The 19736-nt window shown below is 38.7% G+C and overlaps 2 protein-coding genes across 2 annotated transcripts in view; both read right to left on the minus strand.

Moving 5' to 3' along the window:
• Positions 1 to 19736, minus strand: part of LOC128018190 (glutamine--fructose-6-phosphate aminotransferase [isomerizing] 1) — a 368579-nt gene that overhangs the window by 22949 nt on the left and 325894 nt on the right. The window lies entirely within an intron of this gene.
• The window catches only part of LOC128018103 (espin-like), an 81476-nt gene that overhangs the window by 5427 nt on the left and 56313 nt on the right, over positions 1 to 19736 (minus strand). Inside the window, exons 12-14 of the mRNA XM_052603476.1 lie at positions 19184 to 19421; positions 7709 to 7854; positions 5611 to 5958 (exon numbers count right to left, since the gene is read on the minus strand). Coding sequence (XP_052459436.1) covers positions 5611 to 5958; positions 7709 to 7854; positions 19184 to 19421 — 732 coding nt within the window. The remainder of the gene's footprint in view (positions 1 to 5610; positions 5959 to 7708; positions 7855 to 19183; positions 19422 to 19736) is intronic.

Consider the following 19736-nt stretch of genomic DNA (forward strand, 5'->3'; position numbering starts at 1 on the left):
TGCACTCCTGGACGTAGCTCAGGTCTGTCTGCACCTCTAGACTGCGGGTGAGATTCTCTGATGTGAGTGGATTCGCGGGGAGGTCATTTTTCTTTGGTGCAGATGGTCCAGGCCCAGTGTACGTCAAAGATGCATGGGACTGTGTTATAGGTTCCTCATTCACCAAAGGTAAATTCAAATCTTGATCTATCGGTGACCCATCTCCGGCTTGCGAGAGGCTCTCACTTAGAGAGAACAGCAACTCGTCCTCCAGGATGGGTTCTGAAGGGTAGCTGCATTCACTAACCGCCGGCAAGGACCTTGTGCGCTTGTATTTGAAGTTTGTTTTGTTGTCCTCATAGTTTGACGGGCTATGAATTTCGTAATTGGCTTTCAGGTTCTTCACAGACACACCACACTGCTTAATCTCCTTTTCCACCTCCTCTCGAGTGGAGAATGATTGCGATCGTCCAATGTTCCCAGAATTTGAGATCCCTGTCTGGCCCTTTCCACTCTTCAGGCCTTCGTATGTATATCCCTCATTGATCAGTTCCAGAATGTCGATCTCCTTTCCGCCCAAAGTGGCGAGCAGAATGGCCATGCTCTTGAGCAGCGTGGAGATCTTGCTGCACCAGGCAGGCAGGTCTTCTGCTTGCCCATGAACCTGTTTGGGGTTGACTGAGAAGTGGTCTTGGTTCAAGGCTGCAGACACAGGTAGGAGTTGCTTCAACTCTTGCTCCAGCTGCTCCAGCTCTTTCTCCACCTCTGTCACTTTGTGCATGACCTGGAGGTTCTCGATCTGCTTCTCAATGCGGATGAGGTCATCCTCTGTCATCAGTTCTCCAAATGGACCCAATATAGCATTGTGCACGTGTGAATAGTGCCAGTCTTGGGCTTGATAGTATCCACTGGCAGCAAACTAAAGTAGGTTCAGAGGAGGATATAGAAGGGAACAAAAACAGAGGTGGGGAGCTCTTCAGCCTGTGGATCCGGTGCGTTACATACACGCATTTAAAGCCTCTTCACCCCAAACGTTTTAAACTTTACATGAATTTAGTGGTGCGATGATCATGCCTTGTTTTGACTGAGTTGACTTTACTTGCTAAAGAATCTTCAGGGTTTTTTACTGAGTATGGCAAGACAGCTCATTTGTCTTAGAAATGTATTGTATGAATTTATGTTAGGATCTATTAAATATATTAAAAATACTCTGGGTAACTTCAGAATGATTGACATGCTAGTGAATAGAATAAACAATAATTTCAATGCAATCCTCAGTTCGTAAAAAAGGAACAAGAACTATATTTTCAGTAAAACACTTACTATGTATGTAGTAGGTATCGGTCATCTGGTTTAAAAGTTCATATTTTTGTAAAAACACTAGACTTTCTCATTAAAAATGGTGTCTACTTGAGCCATAAAGCTGGCTAAAATGTCCTTTTGAGTTGTGACTAAACAGAGTTACAAGTTACCAGCCGAATATTTGTGAATGGAGTATGCATAACTCAGCTCCATGTAAATAGTTTTTGTTTTCGAGTTGATATATGATGTACTTTTTACAGTACATTCCCAATCAGTTTTTCAAACTGAGGACAATGCTAAATTTATTTGTTGTAATTCCACAGCCTGCCACCGATGCTGACCATATAGACATTCATCAGACATTCATTTGAAAATTACCCAGAAGTTTCCATGTGTACCTTATCTGTCAATTACATTTAGCTCATGTTTCCAAGGCACTTGACTATATGGACCTGATCTAAAAAAAAAAAAAATACTGAGAAACTTTCAGGACGTTAACAAGATGTATGAAGGTATAAGATTAAAAATAAAGCGCTTAATTAGTAGAATGAGCAAGACGACCAACTGCACTTCATGCTGTAAGCTCCAGATACAGTGTGAAGGGGCTTTGCATCACACCACTGAATCCCCATGTAAAAACGTAGAGCTGTCGTGCACCATCGCCAGTAAGCCACATTAAACTAATACTTCCTTAGAAATGTCAAACACACTTAGGCTTGTCTTGAGATGGTCACAACAACCCCAAATTAAACACTGCATCACTCAACACAGAGTATAGGAAAAGCCAACCAAATGTCACACAGCCAAACATTCACTTGACAAAACTGAAGATTGTGCTTTATTTGTAGTCAGTCCCTCCAGAAAAATGCAGATTTTTTTTGTGATTGTTGTGGGTAAAAAACCTTGATTTTGCGGCACGTTTTCTTAATAAATGCGATGGAATATGCAGGAGATTTTTGCAATTTTATGTGATGAAATTGCGTGAACTTGCAAAAACTGCAACTGCGGTTTAATGAAAAAGTGAAAAAACGTGATACCCCCAACACTTTTTTTTCTCACTAGGCTACTACCTTAATGTAGTAATTTCTTATTACTTCCTATGATAAGCGAGCACACTAAATCACAGAATATTTAAGTTTCAATCTCTTACTGCAACGTAAATTATTTTACATACTACTAATATAATTACAACTGTAAGTTTTTGGTACTGTTCTGTAACAAAAAAGTGCAATCTTACAACTGTAAAGCTGCATCAGCTTCTGAATGAAACTACAACAGTGTTAATAGCCTGGTGAGAAGGGGGTGTTGGGGGAATCACCTCTATTTCATCAAACCGCAGTTTTCGCAAGTTCTCGCAATATAATTTGGCTCCACTGTCATGTAACAAATCGGGAAACTGCTTTGCGCGTTCTTTTGCGCTTATTTTTGTTGGCAAATAAGAATGATTTGCGCGCTTCATAAGGTTCCCATGGCAATAGGGGGAAAATGGTGCTTTACTTGTGTGAAGGATATTTTGCTTTCTGAAATCGGCAATTTATGCGGCAAAAGAGCGGCGTATTTGAAAAAATGCGACCCCGCATAAATATGCGGCCTTTGGCTGATTATGCATTTAATCAGGCGATCGCATAATCACATTTTTCTGGAGGGACTGTATATTTGTTAGATTGAGTCTTTCTTTATGATAAACTGAAAACTGAGAGGTGATATTAAACTCTTAAAGGCCTAGTTTTACAAATCCATTACATACCAGAGGGACACATCAATATGTTCATAATCAATAAACATAAAGTAGCCAGTAAAAGTGATTCAGTAATGCAATCTAAGGCGAAAGTGGGTAATCTGGTGTATGCTGTCATAAAAAACAATGTTCCCTGGAAAAAAAAATATACAAATATACTACTTACAATATATTATTGAGTCATCGACAAATGATACTTCATCCCAACACTAATTCTCCATCCTTAAGTTGCATCTATTAACAACAAATTTCTAATATTTATGTGCTGACCATTTCTGCTAATCTGAATATTTATTCATGATAAAATTCAGAGCTACATACATGTCTGCTCATTCACACAACACTGCTTTATACAATTTCCCATTCATGGGCAAGTGACAGATAACACAGCTCACTTTTGCAATTAGCAGATCTTATATTTTTCAAAAGAAGTTGGTATAATGCATATGGATTATAATGCATTGTAATAATCAGTTTTGGAGCTACAAATTACAAAATTTCTGGCAATATTATATATTATATATGAACTGACTTAACTATTTCCAATTGTCCTTATGCATTATCAGCACACATTTGTTTCTGTTAACACTGTAAAGCTGTTTTGAAACTGTATATAGTAAAGTGCTATATAAATAAAAGTGTATACACTCGAAACTCACCATGCAGACACTGCAACGCTATCCTCCATGTAGAAAGATCAAACCTCAATTTCACAGCTACAATTTACATTTGAAATCATGAGCAGTTTTAAAATCTAAAGAGGTGATACTATAGCTCACACTACTAAGACTACAGGAGGATAGCGCTGATGTCAGAAGCTGAGAAGATGCACTCATTTCCATTATTATTTGTAAAAGTTACATTGTTAGAGTTCATTTTTTATAAACTGGATTGTATATAAACATGTAACAAACCATTAGAGATTGGCCATGTTCAGAAGGGAATACTAACTTAAATATGGTAATTTAGTATTCTAAAATGAAATATGATATAACATGTCACAACTTGCTATAGAAACCCAGTCAAATAAGGCAAGACATTTTCAAGCACCTTATATTAATGAATAAGTCAAGTGAGGAACATTCTATTTATAAAGAGACAAATTGCATGCAAAATATCTACTGCAGATACAGTAGCATGTTAGTATGCTATTCTGAACAGCGATTATTTAACATGCTTAAAGACCCCAGAAATGCTTTGACAGTTTTCTCTCTTGTGATGATGGATATCCTACTGAAACTCCTACTGAGTTTATCCCATGTTTAAAATAATAGCCAATACTACATAGTTTACAAAACATCCTGAAAACAATCCAGCTTGTAAAGTTGACAAAAGAATGAAGACACTATCAGAATGAATAGCTTTCTTTGTACCCAATGTTTGGGAAAGCAAATTTTATGGAAAATCTGTGCAACCAAAAACAATTCACACTTTCGATTAGAGAACACAAATCACTATTAACTAGTTACTTATCAGAATGCATATTACTAGCATACTGGCTGTTTATTAGTACTTATAAAGTACATTAACGCATCACCATATTATAGATCCCTTAACCCCACCCAATACCTAAACATAACAACCTGTCCTCCAATCAATACGCTCGTATAGGTCGTTTGTCCAAATCCCTGAAATACGACCCATCAGAGCGTATACTACAATTGTGCCCCTATCGGAAAAAGGTCTTTTTCATATTAATGTTTTGTACTCTTTTCTACTCTGGTTTGCTGTTTCGTGTAGCTCAGTCGGTAGATTATTGCGTTATACCTTGCTATCATGGGTTCGATCCCAGGGAACGGACGTGCACGAAAATGTACAGTATATACTCAATAAATCATAGTTTAGCATGATTTCTGTGAGGGTTAGCTTTAGTGGTGGGGTTAGGAGTGGTAATGCAAACGAATAAGCAACCTAGTAAAATATGTAGGAAATACTGTGAGATTGGTGTAAAAAGCCCACACATTGCATATAAATAAATGTGCGTTTTGATTGGTAATGACGTTATACGTCATTTCATGACGACAGACACAATGCGATACTGTCATTATTTTTACGCTTGCTAGAGGGTGCTTAACTTTAAAACGTAAATATAGGTCGTAATAAGGTGCTTGCACAAACGATCTAAATGGTCGTTTTTTGTTGGAGGACAGGCTCAAACATAACTACTTCAACAACTACCTTATTTACTATCAATAAACAGCAAATTAGGAGTTTATTAAAAGAAAACTCTTAATAGTGAACATGTGTTCCCTAATAAAAGTGTTACCAGACACACCGATGAACTATAGTTTGCTTCTTTCTAATGCTAGTCAGAGGCAGATGTCATTATTAGGGAGTGGAAATTCTTATTCTAGAAAGCATTTTCTGCGACCAAAACTTGTGCGTCAAATTTGTTAATAAAGACTATTTTCGTGCATGCGTATACATTTTGTCAGCTCTTAGGAATACACTAGCATATAAATGACCTTAAACACATGGATTGATTCCGTGGGGTCTTTAAGTATGTTATGAAGCTGTGATTTGAAAGCTTTTGGATAAGAGATGCACCGCGTCAGCTTCTGTATAAACCTCCCAAGTGTTTGACCACTCACCTTTCTCTTGTTCTCTTCCTCCTCCTGCATCTTCACTTGTAGTTTCCTCACCATCACCTGTCTCTTCCACTCTGGGATGGGCCGGCCCTGCTCATCATGTGTGGGCACCAGACTCTCAGCGTCCACCGCGCTGGACTTGCCCTGGATGGCAGGAGTGTTTCCATTGACGGCAGTTGTGAGCTTCTCACTGCTCTGTGAGGTGGAGTGGTTTTGGGGCGAGCCTCCGCTGCTGGTGGGAGTGGGTGGTGTGGGTGCACAGACAGGCGGTGGAGACTGTGGCTTTACAGATTGGGTGTCTTTGGGCTGGGGTTTTGGCAGAGGCTCTGGTGGCGATGACGGACGTTCCCCCTTAATATGTGAAAACGATCAATCAGAATATAGGTATGGTCACAGCTGGCTTGAATAAAAACACTCTTCAATGGTTCTTCATAACATTTAAATATCAACAAATAATTCCCATCTTCTAAAAAATCAAGTTTACTTGAAACGAGATCTGTGTCGATCTGTGTGTTTTTGGTTGTATAAATGTCTTTTTTTATTGGTCAAATGTTTTATAATAAACAATCTTGTTAAGTTTGCTATTTGATCTTCAATGCAAAACTAGTTGAGAATTTCTGCTCTACTTAACAAGAACCTTGATTCTTTTTGGCATTATAGTATGATTGGGTTTGCACTGTTCTGGAATTAATTCAAAATTGCTAATAATAAATACGAATAATGTCTTTATCAAACTCATAATTTCAAATTTGCCATTCAGAATATTATAAAAGCTCTGATTTATCCCACTAGTGATGTCATAAATGTAAACATGTCTGGTACTCTTTATTAGGTCTTCAATAAAGAGAACATAGATTATAATAAACATTATAAACAGAAACTTCTTGCACTTATGATACTTGCAGTTAAAATTTAGGGCAGAAAAATTTGTTTGACTGTTTGTTAAACAAAAATAATTTACATAAGCAACCACAGTTCAGAGTTCAGAGAATGCATTTCTTGAAATTATTGGCCAGTTAATGAAAGTAGATAGAATAAATTTGAACGCTTTTGTCATTTCCTCAATTATATAACGTTAATAAATTGTGCTATTGTAATTCAGCAGCACCAATAACTGAGTTACACAATCCTCACACTGGCCTTCCTGAATTATCCTGCACAATGGATTTCACTGAGCTGCACTCTTATAATGCTCCAAAATGCAACTCTATAATCTGAAACTAACTTTTTCTGGATTATTTCATTAAAATTTTTTTGTGACTGCATTAGTTATATTTCAGAAATGCTGATCCATATTTTAATGTATCCATCTCCTTAATGATAACTGGATTTAGTATTCATCAAAATGAATTAAAACAGTGAAATGCAAACTCAGAATACGACACAACCCTGCAATATATAAATATGTTAAATAACACAATTGTGTCTAATCCCATTTTATTAACCAATTTCTTTGCTGCTGACCTTTGATGATCCAGTTCACCATACTAATGAGCAAAAATGACTTTAGATAAACTAACAATTGTGCTTCATAGTTTTTTTTTTATTGCCTGAAGAGTGTTGAACCTCCTTGTCCAGTATTGTACTGTACAGACGTGAATTTCCTTTTCCTTCAGCCTGAGGTTTATTCATTACACTTTTTTTGGCGTGAAAGGGCTTTACATTTGCTTTAAATATAACGTATTATATTAAAAACCACAAAGCCCTGCTCATATTTAAAAAGTAACTTAAAAGTAACATATCGCATTACTTTGCATAAAAAGTAACTAAGTAACTTTTTTAGGGAGTAACGCAATATTGTAATGCATTACTTTTAAAAGTAACTTTCCCCAATCCTGGTAATATATGCCATTTCTAGTCAAAGACTGCATGTAGACAACCGCTATAACTCATTTCATCAGACAAAGTACTTTTCATTTATGAGATTTACCATTAACAATATACATAAAGCTCAAACAAGCACGCAAGTACAACATTACAATAATAACAATGTTCTTCACAGACTTCAGAAAATTCACTCTTATATGTTAAGGCTTTTCAAGAATTGTTTTCTCGTCATAGGTAGGAACTACATTTGTGAAAGTAAAGGAGTGTGACCTACATTGTCCGCCGCTGTGCCACTGTTAGAGAAGACGGTCGTGTAGCCTTTACTCTGAGGTGTTGGCTTCAGTTTTGGCCCAGCTTTAATTTCGGCCAGAAGTTCAGAATTATCTCCAGTGGGGGACATCATGTTGAAGGATTTATTGCCTGAGATAAAGACAGAGGGAAACTGAGCCAGGATGGATGGATGCATGAAGAGAAAGAGAGAGACACACCGGACAGGTTTCTACCCTAAATATTTAATTCAATGCATCTAAACAAATATCTACAGCAGTCAGTAACTTGTGATGGTACTAAATAATAAAATGAATCCACTCACAGAATGAAGTATAAAAAATAAGGAAAAGAAAGGTAAAGGTCAATATGAGAACAAATAAACAAAGGAAAAAGAACAGGCCTTTGTTAAAGTTCCAACAATCAAATTATTTAAAATCTATTGCGTATTTGATTGCTCTGACCATTGCTATGTATAGTACAATACAATAATATTTATAATTCCTTAGAGTAAATTTGGTTAATTCGACCAAAAGGATGATATTGGCTGGCAAATGAGGACAAATGGGATATTATGAGACATGTGATGTGAAAATATGGAACTTATTCAATTAAAGATTGTTGTATAACATAATCTACTTGACCGAAAGGGGCCTCTGCTCTTTACATTTCAGTCCCATAATACATTACAGTGCCAGGAAACAAAGGTTTGCTGTACCCTGAGTCTAATAACAATATCTAAACAATCCAGTCATTTTGCTGCTTTAACAAGATTTTATCCACTTTAAATTTAGAAATGTATGAAAATTCAATAAAAATACTTAAAATAAGGAGAAAAAAATAATTTACGTGTAACCAGAATATTTAATCCACCAAAATACTTTCTAAAATATAAATTATTACTGATAGCTACAGGTATAAATAAATCTACCCTCCAGAAAAGCCCTAAATTTAAAATGTGTAACTACTCAATCTCTTCACATTATGCCTTTTCTTATTCAATGTATGAACTGAAATAAACTATATAACAATATTATAAGAAATAAGAAATAATAAAAGAAATCTACATCACCTGTTGTTTTTGATTTATATCTCCAGAGTGTCTCGTAACAGACGTGCTATTGTTTTGTCATAGCTGTGGTCATGAAAAGGTCTTCTCAGACTGAGAGAACCCGTTTAGATCTACAACCCCCTGATTCAAACTGTCCTCTCCTCCCGCAAGAATAAAACCCACTGCGTTTGCCTACTGCCGGTGGCTCATCACAGTTGGGGGAAGTCTGAATGGATCAGCAGTAATCAACTCTGACAAGAGACGGCTGCCAAATTGGAGCTGAGCTCATGTCCTCTCCTCACTCTCACTGACCCTCCTCCGATCAGCTGCCTCCAGCTCCAGCTCCAGCTCCAGTGACATAAACGGCGAGTGACAAGCCCGAAAATGTACGCTTTCTGTTGATGTTTTGTTCATAAGGTGCTTATTAATCCATTAATATCCTACAAAATGACCATGCAAACACATTCCCTGCCTCTTAGCTACTTAAAACTGGTGTAGCCCTGATCAGCTTATAGTGCCAAAAACCTCTTCAAAATTAGCAAACAAGACCAGCCACGGAAAACAAGACTAAATGAAAACTAGTTTAAAAAGTTTGTAGACAAACTTTAAGTTGGTTTAAAAAAGCCTGGCTATAAAGTTTGAAAAAGTTTCAAAAGCTTGCAGTCTGAAAGTTTTCAGTTTGAATTAAAATAGATAATACATTCTATCAGAAAAACAGATAGGTATAAAACATGTTTTTATCATGATTAGCATATAACTAGCATGTTGCTAGCATGATAAGCATGTTGCTAGTATGTTGCTTGGGCAATGTTGCTAACATGTTTTTAAAATGATTACCATGTTAATAGCATGATTCTAGCATTATTAGCATGTTACTAGCATGGTGTTAATTTTTTTAGCATGATTAGGAAATTACTCGCATGTTTCTAGCATGTTGTTAACATGATTAGCAAGTTACTAGGATGTTGTTAACACGATTAGCAAGTAACTAGCATGTTGCTAGCATGTTTCTAGCATGATTACCAGGTTACTAGCATTTGTTAGCATGATTTGAGCATGATTAGCAAGTTGCTAGCATGTTTCTAGCATGATTTCTAGAATAAGAAGAAGTTTAAATCGGATTTCAGACTTTTTCAAGCCAACTTAATAATAAAATGGAACTAACCACATACAATAGCAAAACGTCTTGGTTACGTATGGTAACCCTCGTTCCCTGAAGGAGGGAACGGAGACGCCACGAGACAACGAAAATGGGATATCGCTTCGAAAGACTAATCTACTTCGAGAGTAAACTAAACGAGCCAATGCACATTGGCATGCAATTATGGCATCCAGCTGCCGCTGATCACAGCGTAAGTATAAGACAGCAGCAGGTGCAATTCATACCAGGTTTTCGCTGAGGAGCCGAGCGGGAGAAAAAGGTCTGAGGAGCCGAGCGGGAGGAAAAGGTCTGAGGAGCCGAGCGGGAGGAAAAGGTCTGAGGAGCCGAGCGGGAGGAAAAGGTCTGTGGCATGGAAGGATAGACACATAAAAGTATGCAGCCTTCAGGTCGATCGTTGCAAAACAATCTTAGGGACAAACACACCCAAAAATGCGTTTCTGTGTCAACATTTTGAACAGTAGCCGATGGAGGGCCGATTCAAAACTCGCAGATCCAAGATCAGTCGTAACCCACCGGCTTTCTTGGGTACAATGAAGAAAGGGCTGTAAAACCCCGTCCTCATATCAGCTGGAGGGACCGGCATTATCATGTCCTTCACCAGTAAGACTGTGATCTTTTCCCGCAAAACTGGGGCATCGGACGCTTTCACTGTAGTGCAGCAGATACTGCTGAACTTAGGGGGACACCAGGCGGACTGAATTGCATAGCCAAGGCTGATGGTCCGCATAAGCCAGGGAGACGAGCTGGGTAGCGCTGACCAGGCGCTTAAAAAACGTACAAGTGGGACCAGCGGAAGCACAGCCGTACCCGCAGTGGGGCAGCGAGGTGGAACACAGGGACCCAACTCAGCGGCTTGTGAGCAGGCCGGAGTGTGGTGCGAGTGTGGGGTGCAGGGTTCACTTGGTTCCACGGGTTGGCAGAGGGTGCATGAGTCTCGTCCAGATTTCCAGGTTCTCCACCTGGCCCTCCTCCAGGGGAGGGAGAGGTGCCTTCACCATCTCCCAGAAAGCTAACTAGTCAATCATCCAGCCGCGAGGGCTTGGGACGCGGTGGAGGATTCCACTCGAGGCCTACCCTCTCGGTGGCCTGGGAAAGCATAGCTGCCATTTCGGGTTCCGACTCAGGCTTTGCCAACCGTCCCAGATGGCAGCAGCGCAGCCAAATCGTCATCCGACAGCTCTCCCTCCGATGCTGAGATCGACATCTGGACGGGGGGAGACCCACTGGATACCGCTGGTACGCTCTTTAAAGAGGGCCCAGCGCATTCCGTGGGATGCTCCAATGGATTGGAGGTGCTAGAGAAGTGATGGTCCTCAGAGATCACAAGATCACAGCAGCAGCAACGGGACTCCGCCCACTGAAGGTAGCAGAGACTGGTTCGCAGCTCTGAGATGGTCATCTTCCCATAGTGAGAAGATGACTCATCCACGAAGGCCACCTCAGCGTGCCCGATGCCCATACACGTGAGGCAGCAATCATGACCATCACCTGTTGCCATGTAACTACCGCACCCAGAAACGCACGGGTCACGACAGGGGTAGTGCAGCCTGAAGTGTGCAATCCACTCGACACAGGAACGACCGCCGCTGAAGTCGCGCCGTCTCGCCAACACACGAAGCTTCCGAGACCGTGCTGAACTCGTAGTTCACAGCAGACACAGTTGAGCAGAGCGATACTAACGCTCGGCTCTAAAGCGAAAAGCTGGTATGCATTGCACCTGCTGCTGCCTTATACTCATGCTGTGATCAGCGGCAGCTGGATGCAATAATTGCATGCCAATGTCCATTGGCTCGTTTAGTTTACCCTCAAAGTAGATTGGTCTATCGAAGCGATATCCCATTTTCGTTGGTCACCGACGTGGTGTTGAGAGTGACCGACTGAAAGGGAACTATAGCTTATCAACTTATCAACGTGTGTGCATTATTCTGAAACAAATGAACTGTAACTTGGTAGAAACTAGTCAAATTAGACAGACCCTGACATGGACAGGTTGTGTGACATGCCCTAATCGTCAAAAACCATTAGCAAAACAAGAAGATATGGCCCATATTACAAACATACAATTTTGCAACTCATCAATGAAAAAATAAAATAAAATAATAATAATAATAAAAACATACAAATTTTAAGAACCAACAGCTATAAACATCACTTTAATATAACTTAAACAAAGGCAATCAGAATAACGTGTATATGAGCAGAAAAAAGGATCAGGATGTTCACAATAGCTGTGCATGGTGAGGAATGATGTGGCGTAGGTTGAAGGTGCTGTGTTGACAGCAGGGCAAGTCAATATGGCTGCCCGCTGTTTACAGACCTTTAAACTCATTCATTACAGTATGACTCGCTACGCAGACTCATGCCAAAACATGGCACCTTAATAGATTGCTCATAAACTCAACAGTTTCATAAAAATTATAAATGGTTTTAACTGCACAGATTTTTGAGGATGAGTCAACATGAAATCTAAATTCACCATATTTACTTTATCTTATCTTATTGTACATGATTCATCAGTGCATTGTATTTTAGAAAAAATATTACTTTCATCAAAATATAATAACGTTTTTAGTGTCTGTGTGTATTACTTTTAAAAGTAACTTTCTCCGGCACTGTCAGAAATACATCAGTAAAATGAGCTCTGAATGTCATTTCATGTTGACTTCATTGTATTTGTGGTAAAGTGGTTCAGGCCACAAACACATCCTCACTCGTCACACAATATCACCAAAGTAGCTATGCTCTATAAACAATCACAGCTGATGTGCCAGAGTCCCCGCAGCATCTGGGAACTCTGTGGGCTGATCGCAACTGGGATCACAGAAAAATCATGCTGGGTGCCGTGATTTCTTTGGCTATCTGAAGTGATTATTATAGATTACAGATTTGATTTAGCTTGTGATCCAGTAGCCAAATAAACAATGCACTCAATGCTCACGATGAAGGGAAATGAGAAGAATTTGAGTAAAGAATGAGACACACACACACGTATAGTACACACATAATGAGGCTGGGGGAAAATACTTACTCTTTCTCTGCCGGAGTTTTTCTGGACCAGGGGTGACAGAGGTAGACAAATGTGTAGAGGGGAGATCCCCTTCTTTAGAGCCAGTGTATCATGAAAAGAGAAGAATAGGGAAAGCCAGAAAATGTCCATGCAAAGCAGACAGCCAGAGAGAGAGAGACAGGTGTTCAGTGAGACAGGTGGGGTGAAGACAGATGGATGAGAGGATGACAAATACAGGAAGGAAGGAAAGGAGATGAACAAACACAAAAAAAAAAACCAAACACAATGAAACACAATATTGTTTTGGCAACCTGTTCATCTCTTTACTACATACAACCATGTTGTTGTACGTTGTAGACTTATTCTGGCAATATGTAAAAATACGTAAAAACCTTTTTTTTTTTTTAAAGGTATAAACTGGACAACAGATAATGTGCTGATTATTGGGTTCTAGGTATTTGTTATGTGGTTGCTAAGGTGTTTGGAGTTCTTTTTGTATGTGTAGGTTATTCTAGGTGGTTGCTAGGTAGCTTGTCGAGGATTCTGGATAGTTGCTAGGTGGTTGCTATGGTGTTACAATGAAATTGCTAAACGGTTGCAAGAATGACTGCTGCTTACTGGCTAGAGACGGTGTATCGATCCTGAAGCATCGACATATCGTTACTGATGTCTATTGAAATGTCAATCCTCAAATAAAAAAACATTTTTTTAATGCGTTTTTTTAACAGTGATTTTGTAATTTCTTCATCTGTGCAGATCACTGTGTTCACCCCTCATCACACCAAAACTGTTTCCTCCAGTGAAAATGTAGCCCTTAACTTAAGACATATGAAACATACTTCCAAAAACAATCATGTTGCTATTTTCATTTCAAAATGTAACTTTCAATATAAAACAAGTTACAGTGCATGAGGCATCAATTACTATAAAGCCACGCATAGAAATGATTGAGTGACAGACCTACTTGAGCATAGAAAGAGGTTTGTTTAGAAATGCAAATTGTACGATTTTGTGTTTGTACAGTAAACAGGTGTGTGTGTGTGTGATCAGGAAGACTTAGGCAATACAGTGGAATACTGCAATAGGTTTAGTTTACCACTATAACCTATTAGTAAAAAAATATTTTATTTATTTATTTATTTATTTGTTGATTCATTACTATAGCCTCATTGGGGGCTGAGCTCCCCTAAAGATGAAAATCCTAGAATCGCCCCTGATTGTCATCAAAGCTGCATTCATTTGATAAAATATACAGTAAAAACAGCAAGTTCACCTTAATCCCCAGCAGGGTGGTCTATTGTAATGGTCTCTTCACCGGCCTTCACAAGAAGACCATTAGACAGCTGCAGCTCACCCAGAACGCTGCTGCCAGGATTCTGACTAGAACCAGAAAATCTGAGCATATCACACCAGTCCTCAGGTCCTTACACTGGCTTCCAGTTACATTTGATATTGATTTTAATGCACTTTTACTTGTTTATAAATCACTCAATGACTAGGACCGAAATATATTGCAGATATGTTCACTGAATATAAACCTAACAGAGCACTCAGTTAGAAATACCAAGGGTTCACACAAAACAAGGGGAGTCTGCCTTTAGTCACGTCCCCGTAGCAGGAATCAGCTTCCAGAAGAGATCAGATGTGCTAAAACATTAGCCACATTTAAATCTAGACTCGAAACTCATCTGTTTAGCTGTGCATTTATTAAATGAGCACTGTGCAATGTCCGAACTGATTACACTGTGTTTTACGTATTCACTGTATTTTGTCAAATCATTTTTAAATGTTTTTAAATTGCTTGTTTTATTTTTGAAATCATTTTTCTTCATGATTTTTACTTTCTTTTATGTAAAGCACTTTGAATTACCATTGTGTACAAAATGTGCTATATGAATAAACTTTATAAATAAACCGAATAAACCTTCATTCATTCATATTTAAATATATTTTACATTTTAATTTATTCATGTTCCATGATCCTTTAGTGAACATAAAATATTGTAAAAAAAAAAATAATCACGAAGTGTTTTTAAAATAAAATACAATTAAATTAAAATGATTTAAAGATTTTGACTGGTAGTGTATAAAAAATATTAATTATGAAGTGATGCTTGTCTCAGCTAACAGCACTTACTGGATCTATTTGATCATCTTAGCTGTCCTAAATATGATGGATGATTTCATGATTGAGTACCTTAAATGAAACACCAATTATTGCAACAGAAGAAGGCAATCAGGTGACCAGCTAGAGATTTGGGCTTTGTGTCTGTGTATGTAACAGATGCAAATTAACATTATAATTCCACAGCCAGCGAGTCGGTATGAACTACATTTCCCTGACATAACCCTGAATTGTACAACACATCACGGATATTGTCTTGTCCTGAAGACATGTCAAGTTTCCCTTGGAGGAAGAACAATTAAGTAAATGGTACAACACTAAACCCATTTCAAAGTAACAATAGCCCATGCGCATTAATTCGTAAACAGACTCTGAAATGAGAGGGCCGCCAGATCTCATGTTAACAGACTGGAACTTCGTAAGATTTACCTTGTGGCTCTTTCTAAGTCTTCCATCTTGTACTTGCGGAGAGCACTCTGTGATATTGAGAGTTGCACTGAACATGGACATGTCTACTGATATCCGCAACATCTGCTTTAAATAAACGGTTTAGGATTGCAGACTAAACAGCATGAATATTTTACATCGGATGTTAGATTGGTTGCACATTCACCCATGACTGAAGATCCAAGCAAATACTGATACGTAAACCGAAGTTTGACACCAAAGCACACATACCACTCATGTTAATTTTCATATTAATTACTTAATCACTTTAGATTAGTGTTTCTTAATGGAGACGTTCAGAGAACATTGGTGGAAGCAATATTTTTGAAATGGGGACGCTGAGGTGTTCTTGTGCTGAAACTTGCACAAGAACACAGTCTGCAAAAAATTTCTTAAAACTGTACTTTACAGTAATTTACTGCCTTCTTGTGAAAATGCTAGCCACCTTCCTGGAGGAGCTGGATGGGCTGCTGTCCTCATTACTGGAGGATGGTAGTCCACTTTTAGTCTTTGGTGACTTCAGCATTCATCGGGACAAGCCTTATGCTACTGACCAAAACTCAGGGCAACAGAGAGAAAATGGCACAAATCAAAAGATCCATCAGATCTGAATATGTATCAGTCTTTGCTTTTCTAATTTCTCTGCTGAAGTCCATACTGCCAAAACTTCATACATCCACAACAAGATCAACATCACTCCAGACACACATAATCTAAACATTAAATTATCTCATCTGTCCCCCTCCACCACCTCCAACCATTTCTGTAACAGCTGATGATTTTGCCACATTCTTCAAAGACAAAACACGCACACACAGGACCTCAAACCAACCACACCCACTGATAAAACTCCCATCTTCTCCTTCTGTCCCCTCATGAGGCAAAAATATCAAAACTGTTCCTCTCCATCCATCCTACGACATGCCCTCTAGACCCAATCCCCTCACACCTCCACCAAGCAATGTCTCCTTCACTCTTACCAGCACACCACACACATCATAAATGCATCTCTCCTCACAGGCACCTTCGCCACTGCATTCAAACAGGCTCGGGTAACCTCACTGCACAAAAAAACTACATTAAACACTTCTCTTATAGATAGCTACAGTCCTGTCTCTCTCCTTCTATTCATAGCGAAAACCCTTGAACAAGTTGTTTTCAACCAGGTATCATTGTTTCATTCACAGAACAACGAACCGGATGCTTATCTTATTCTGCTGGAGCTATCTGCTGCTTTTGAGACTGTCAATCATCAGATCCTCCTGTCTGCCCTCTAATCACTGGGCAACACAGGAATTCCACTTCACTGGTCTGAGTCTCCCTTGGAGGTCTTTCAGAGTGGTTTGGGTAGGGGAGTTTTCGAAAGCACATCAACTTGCCACTGGGGTTCCCCAGGGACCAGTTCTCGGACTCCTCCTCTTCTCCATATATACTTCATCCCTGGGTCCCATCATACAGGCACATGGCTTCTCCTACCATAACTATGCTGATGACACACAGCTCTATCTCTCATTTCAACCAGATGATCCAACAGTAGCTGCACGGATCTCATGCAGGCTGCCTGGTGGACATCTCGGCATGGATGAAAGAATATAACCTACAGCTTAACCTGGCAAAGTCTGAGCATCTTTACTTCCCTGCCACTCCAATGCTACAGCATAATATCACCATCCTGCTAGGTTCTTCTACAATTACCCCATCGACTTTGGTCAGAAATCTTGGTGCAATCTTTGATGACCAGCTGACCTTCAAAAACCACATTGCTAAGACTGCTCGATCATGCAGATTTGCATTGCACAACATCAGAAAGATCAGGCCTTTTCTAATGGATCATGCTGCACAACTTCTTATCCAGGCCCTTGTAATTTCTTGTAATGACTCGTGGTACCATCACAGAGAGGCTCAAATTCACTTTCTAGAACATTCTCGTTCACCATTCCTGGCTGGTAGAATGATCTTCCCACCCCAATCCGGAATACTGAATCCCTGACATTTTTCAAGCTACAACTGAAAATGAATCACTTTCAACGTTACTTAACTTTATCCTAAATTTAAAATGTAAAAATTATCTTTATTTATTCCTTGTCATTCTAGCTTGTACTTATTTGAACAATGCCTAAAACTTGGTATTATGAGCACTTCCTGTGTCTGTTTGCCTCTTTGAGAAGAATCGCTTTATGTATTCCCCAGTTGAAAGTCGCTTTGGATAAAAGCGTCTGCAAAATGACTAAATGACTAAATGTAAATGTTTTGATGAAAAGATAATTGTGTAAATCTAAAATATTAAATATTTTGTTGGAATAAAATTGATGTATGTAGAGAATTGAGAAATTGATATTTATGAACATTAATTGCAGCCCACTCACAAGACAGATATATTTCAGATGTTACTAAAAAAAGTCCATGTTATACAAACATTTTTGAGAAATAATATATTTATTGATGAGCAAAGATGAAATATAATATTTACTTGCTTTCATAGGCTACATAGTCGAAAGTTATGTTTTAATTGTTTTTAAATGTTTTTTTTTTTTTTTTAAACTTGTTTAGTTATTTAGCCTATGTATTTACAATCATTTGTAAAATATGGGAAAATATCATGTGTATTTGTATGCAACATGAGTCAACTTTCATTTTGTTAACATTATGGATTTGTGTATTTCATTCATTCTCCTCTGCCTGACCCAAACATACGTACGTTTCAACTGCCACTGGCTAAATAAATATATAGAATAGTAAGGATAGATACTTATTTGTATTTTAAGTGATATTAGAAAACCTGTAAACATATATAAAAGATAATATTCAGGTTTCTCCAGCTCTGTGCACTGGAGTTTAGGACTGGAATTATGTTTAACCACACTCACTGATCGGAAATCCAACAAGGAGGCCACGTGCAACTAGCCATTTGATCAAAATTGAGCATCAAGTCAACATATTAGAATTATTTCTGAAGGATCATGTGACATTGAAGACAGTTCAGTTCAGTTTTTACAATATTTATTAAGTTAGAAAATAGTTATTTTAAATTGTACATATATTTTTTATGTTTACAGCTATTACTGTTTTGTAAGAAAGATTTTTTTCAAAAACATAAACAAATATATCTTAATTATTTCAAATATTTGACCGGTAATGCATTGTGTGTGATCTTTCATTGCTGTGGCATAACACATATGTACCTGCCATCACTTTGTGACACTAATAATCTAGGGACAGGAGACGATTCAAGGGCTCACACTATGAACAAGGGGTCAAACGAGTGATAGGGTTAAATGCATAACCACTAAGCATCGTCAGGTCAGTTGATTAAAAGTCTTAAATGGTGTTCAAATTGTCCGCAGTTAAATTCATAAAGGTCACGCCAAATCTCAGTGCTGTTAGGCGAGCAGATGTTCCTTCTCCATCAGTGTATCCAGCTGTATCAGGTGGCAGATCACTGTGACACCCTTTTAAATGTACTCTAACAAAAAACAGTCTACCTTTAAGCCCCATTGAACTGAATGACAAACAGAGATACCACAACGGCAGGCTTGTGTAGTGCTTTCACATTTGCAGTATTTTGTTACTTGCTGTGAATTATATACAATGAAATTAAAAATTTGAATATATGACCTCTTTAAATGCTTTATACCACTGCAAAAGAGGTGCTTAAGAAGGAAGTTCTGGATGAGATGTGTCTGTACTCACTGCTGGAGGAAGAAGAAGACATGCGGCGCTGGGCAGGGGCCGGTGTGGAGGTGGAGGTGGTAGGTGGAGGAGGAGGAGGAGGAGGAGGGGGCAGCTCTGATGGAAGACATGGAGGAGGAGGTGGAGTCGGGATGGCTGGAGGAGGTGGTGGAGGAGGAAGGGGTAGATCCTCTGTGTTTCCTGTCCCATTCTCAGGAGCAGGCGCCGTGTCTGAAGCTTCCTCCAGAAGTGCAGAACCCTGTCAAGAGAACAGGTAACAGTGCAGCTGATTTCAACATTTAAATATTTACTACTATCGCCCATCAATGAAAAGGATCGCATCATTTGCTCAAACTCATGCAGTCCTGGATATTTATGACTTTCTTTCTTAAGATCTGTAGAAAAAGAAACTCTGTGAGTCCAAATATTGCAAGTGAATTGGGCGGCAAAATGTTGAAGCTCCAAAAAACACATGATGCCATCATGAGACTAATAAAGCTTCAGAGGATGAATCACTGTCTTCTATTGCTCTGTCGTATTGCTTGGCGGGAAAGTAACATATCCTACAGAAAAG

This window comes from Carassius gibelio, chromosome A8 (genome assembly GCF_023724105.1).
Source record: "Carassius gibelio isolate Cgi1373 ecotype wild population from Czech Republic chromosome A8, carGib1.2-hapl.c, whole genome shotgun sequence".
Lineage (NCBI taxonomy): Eukaryota > Metazoa > Chordata > Actinopteri > Cypriniformes > Cyprinidae > Carassius > Carassius gibelio.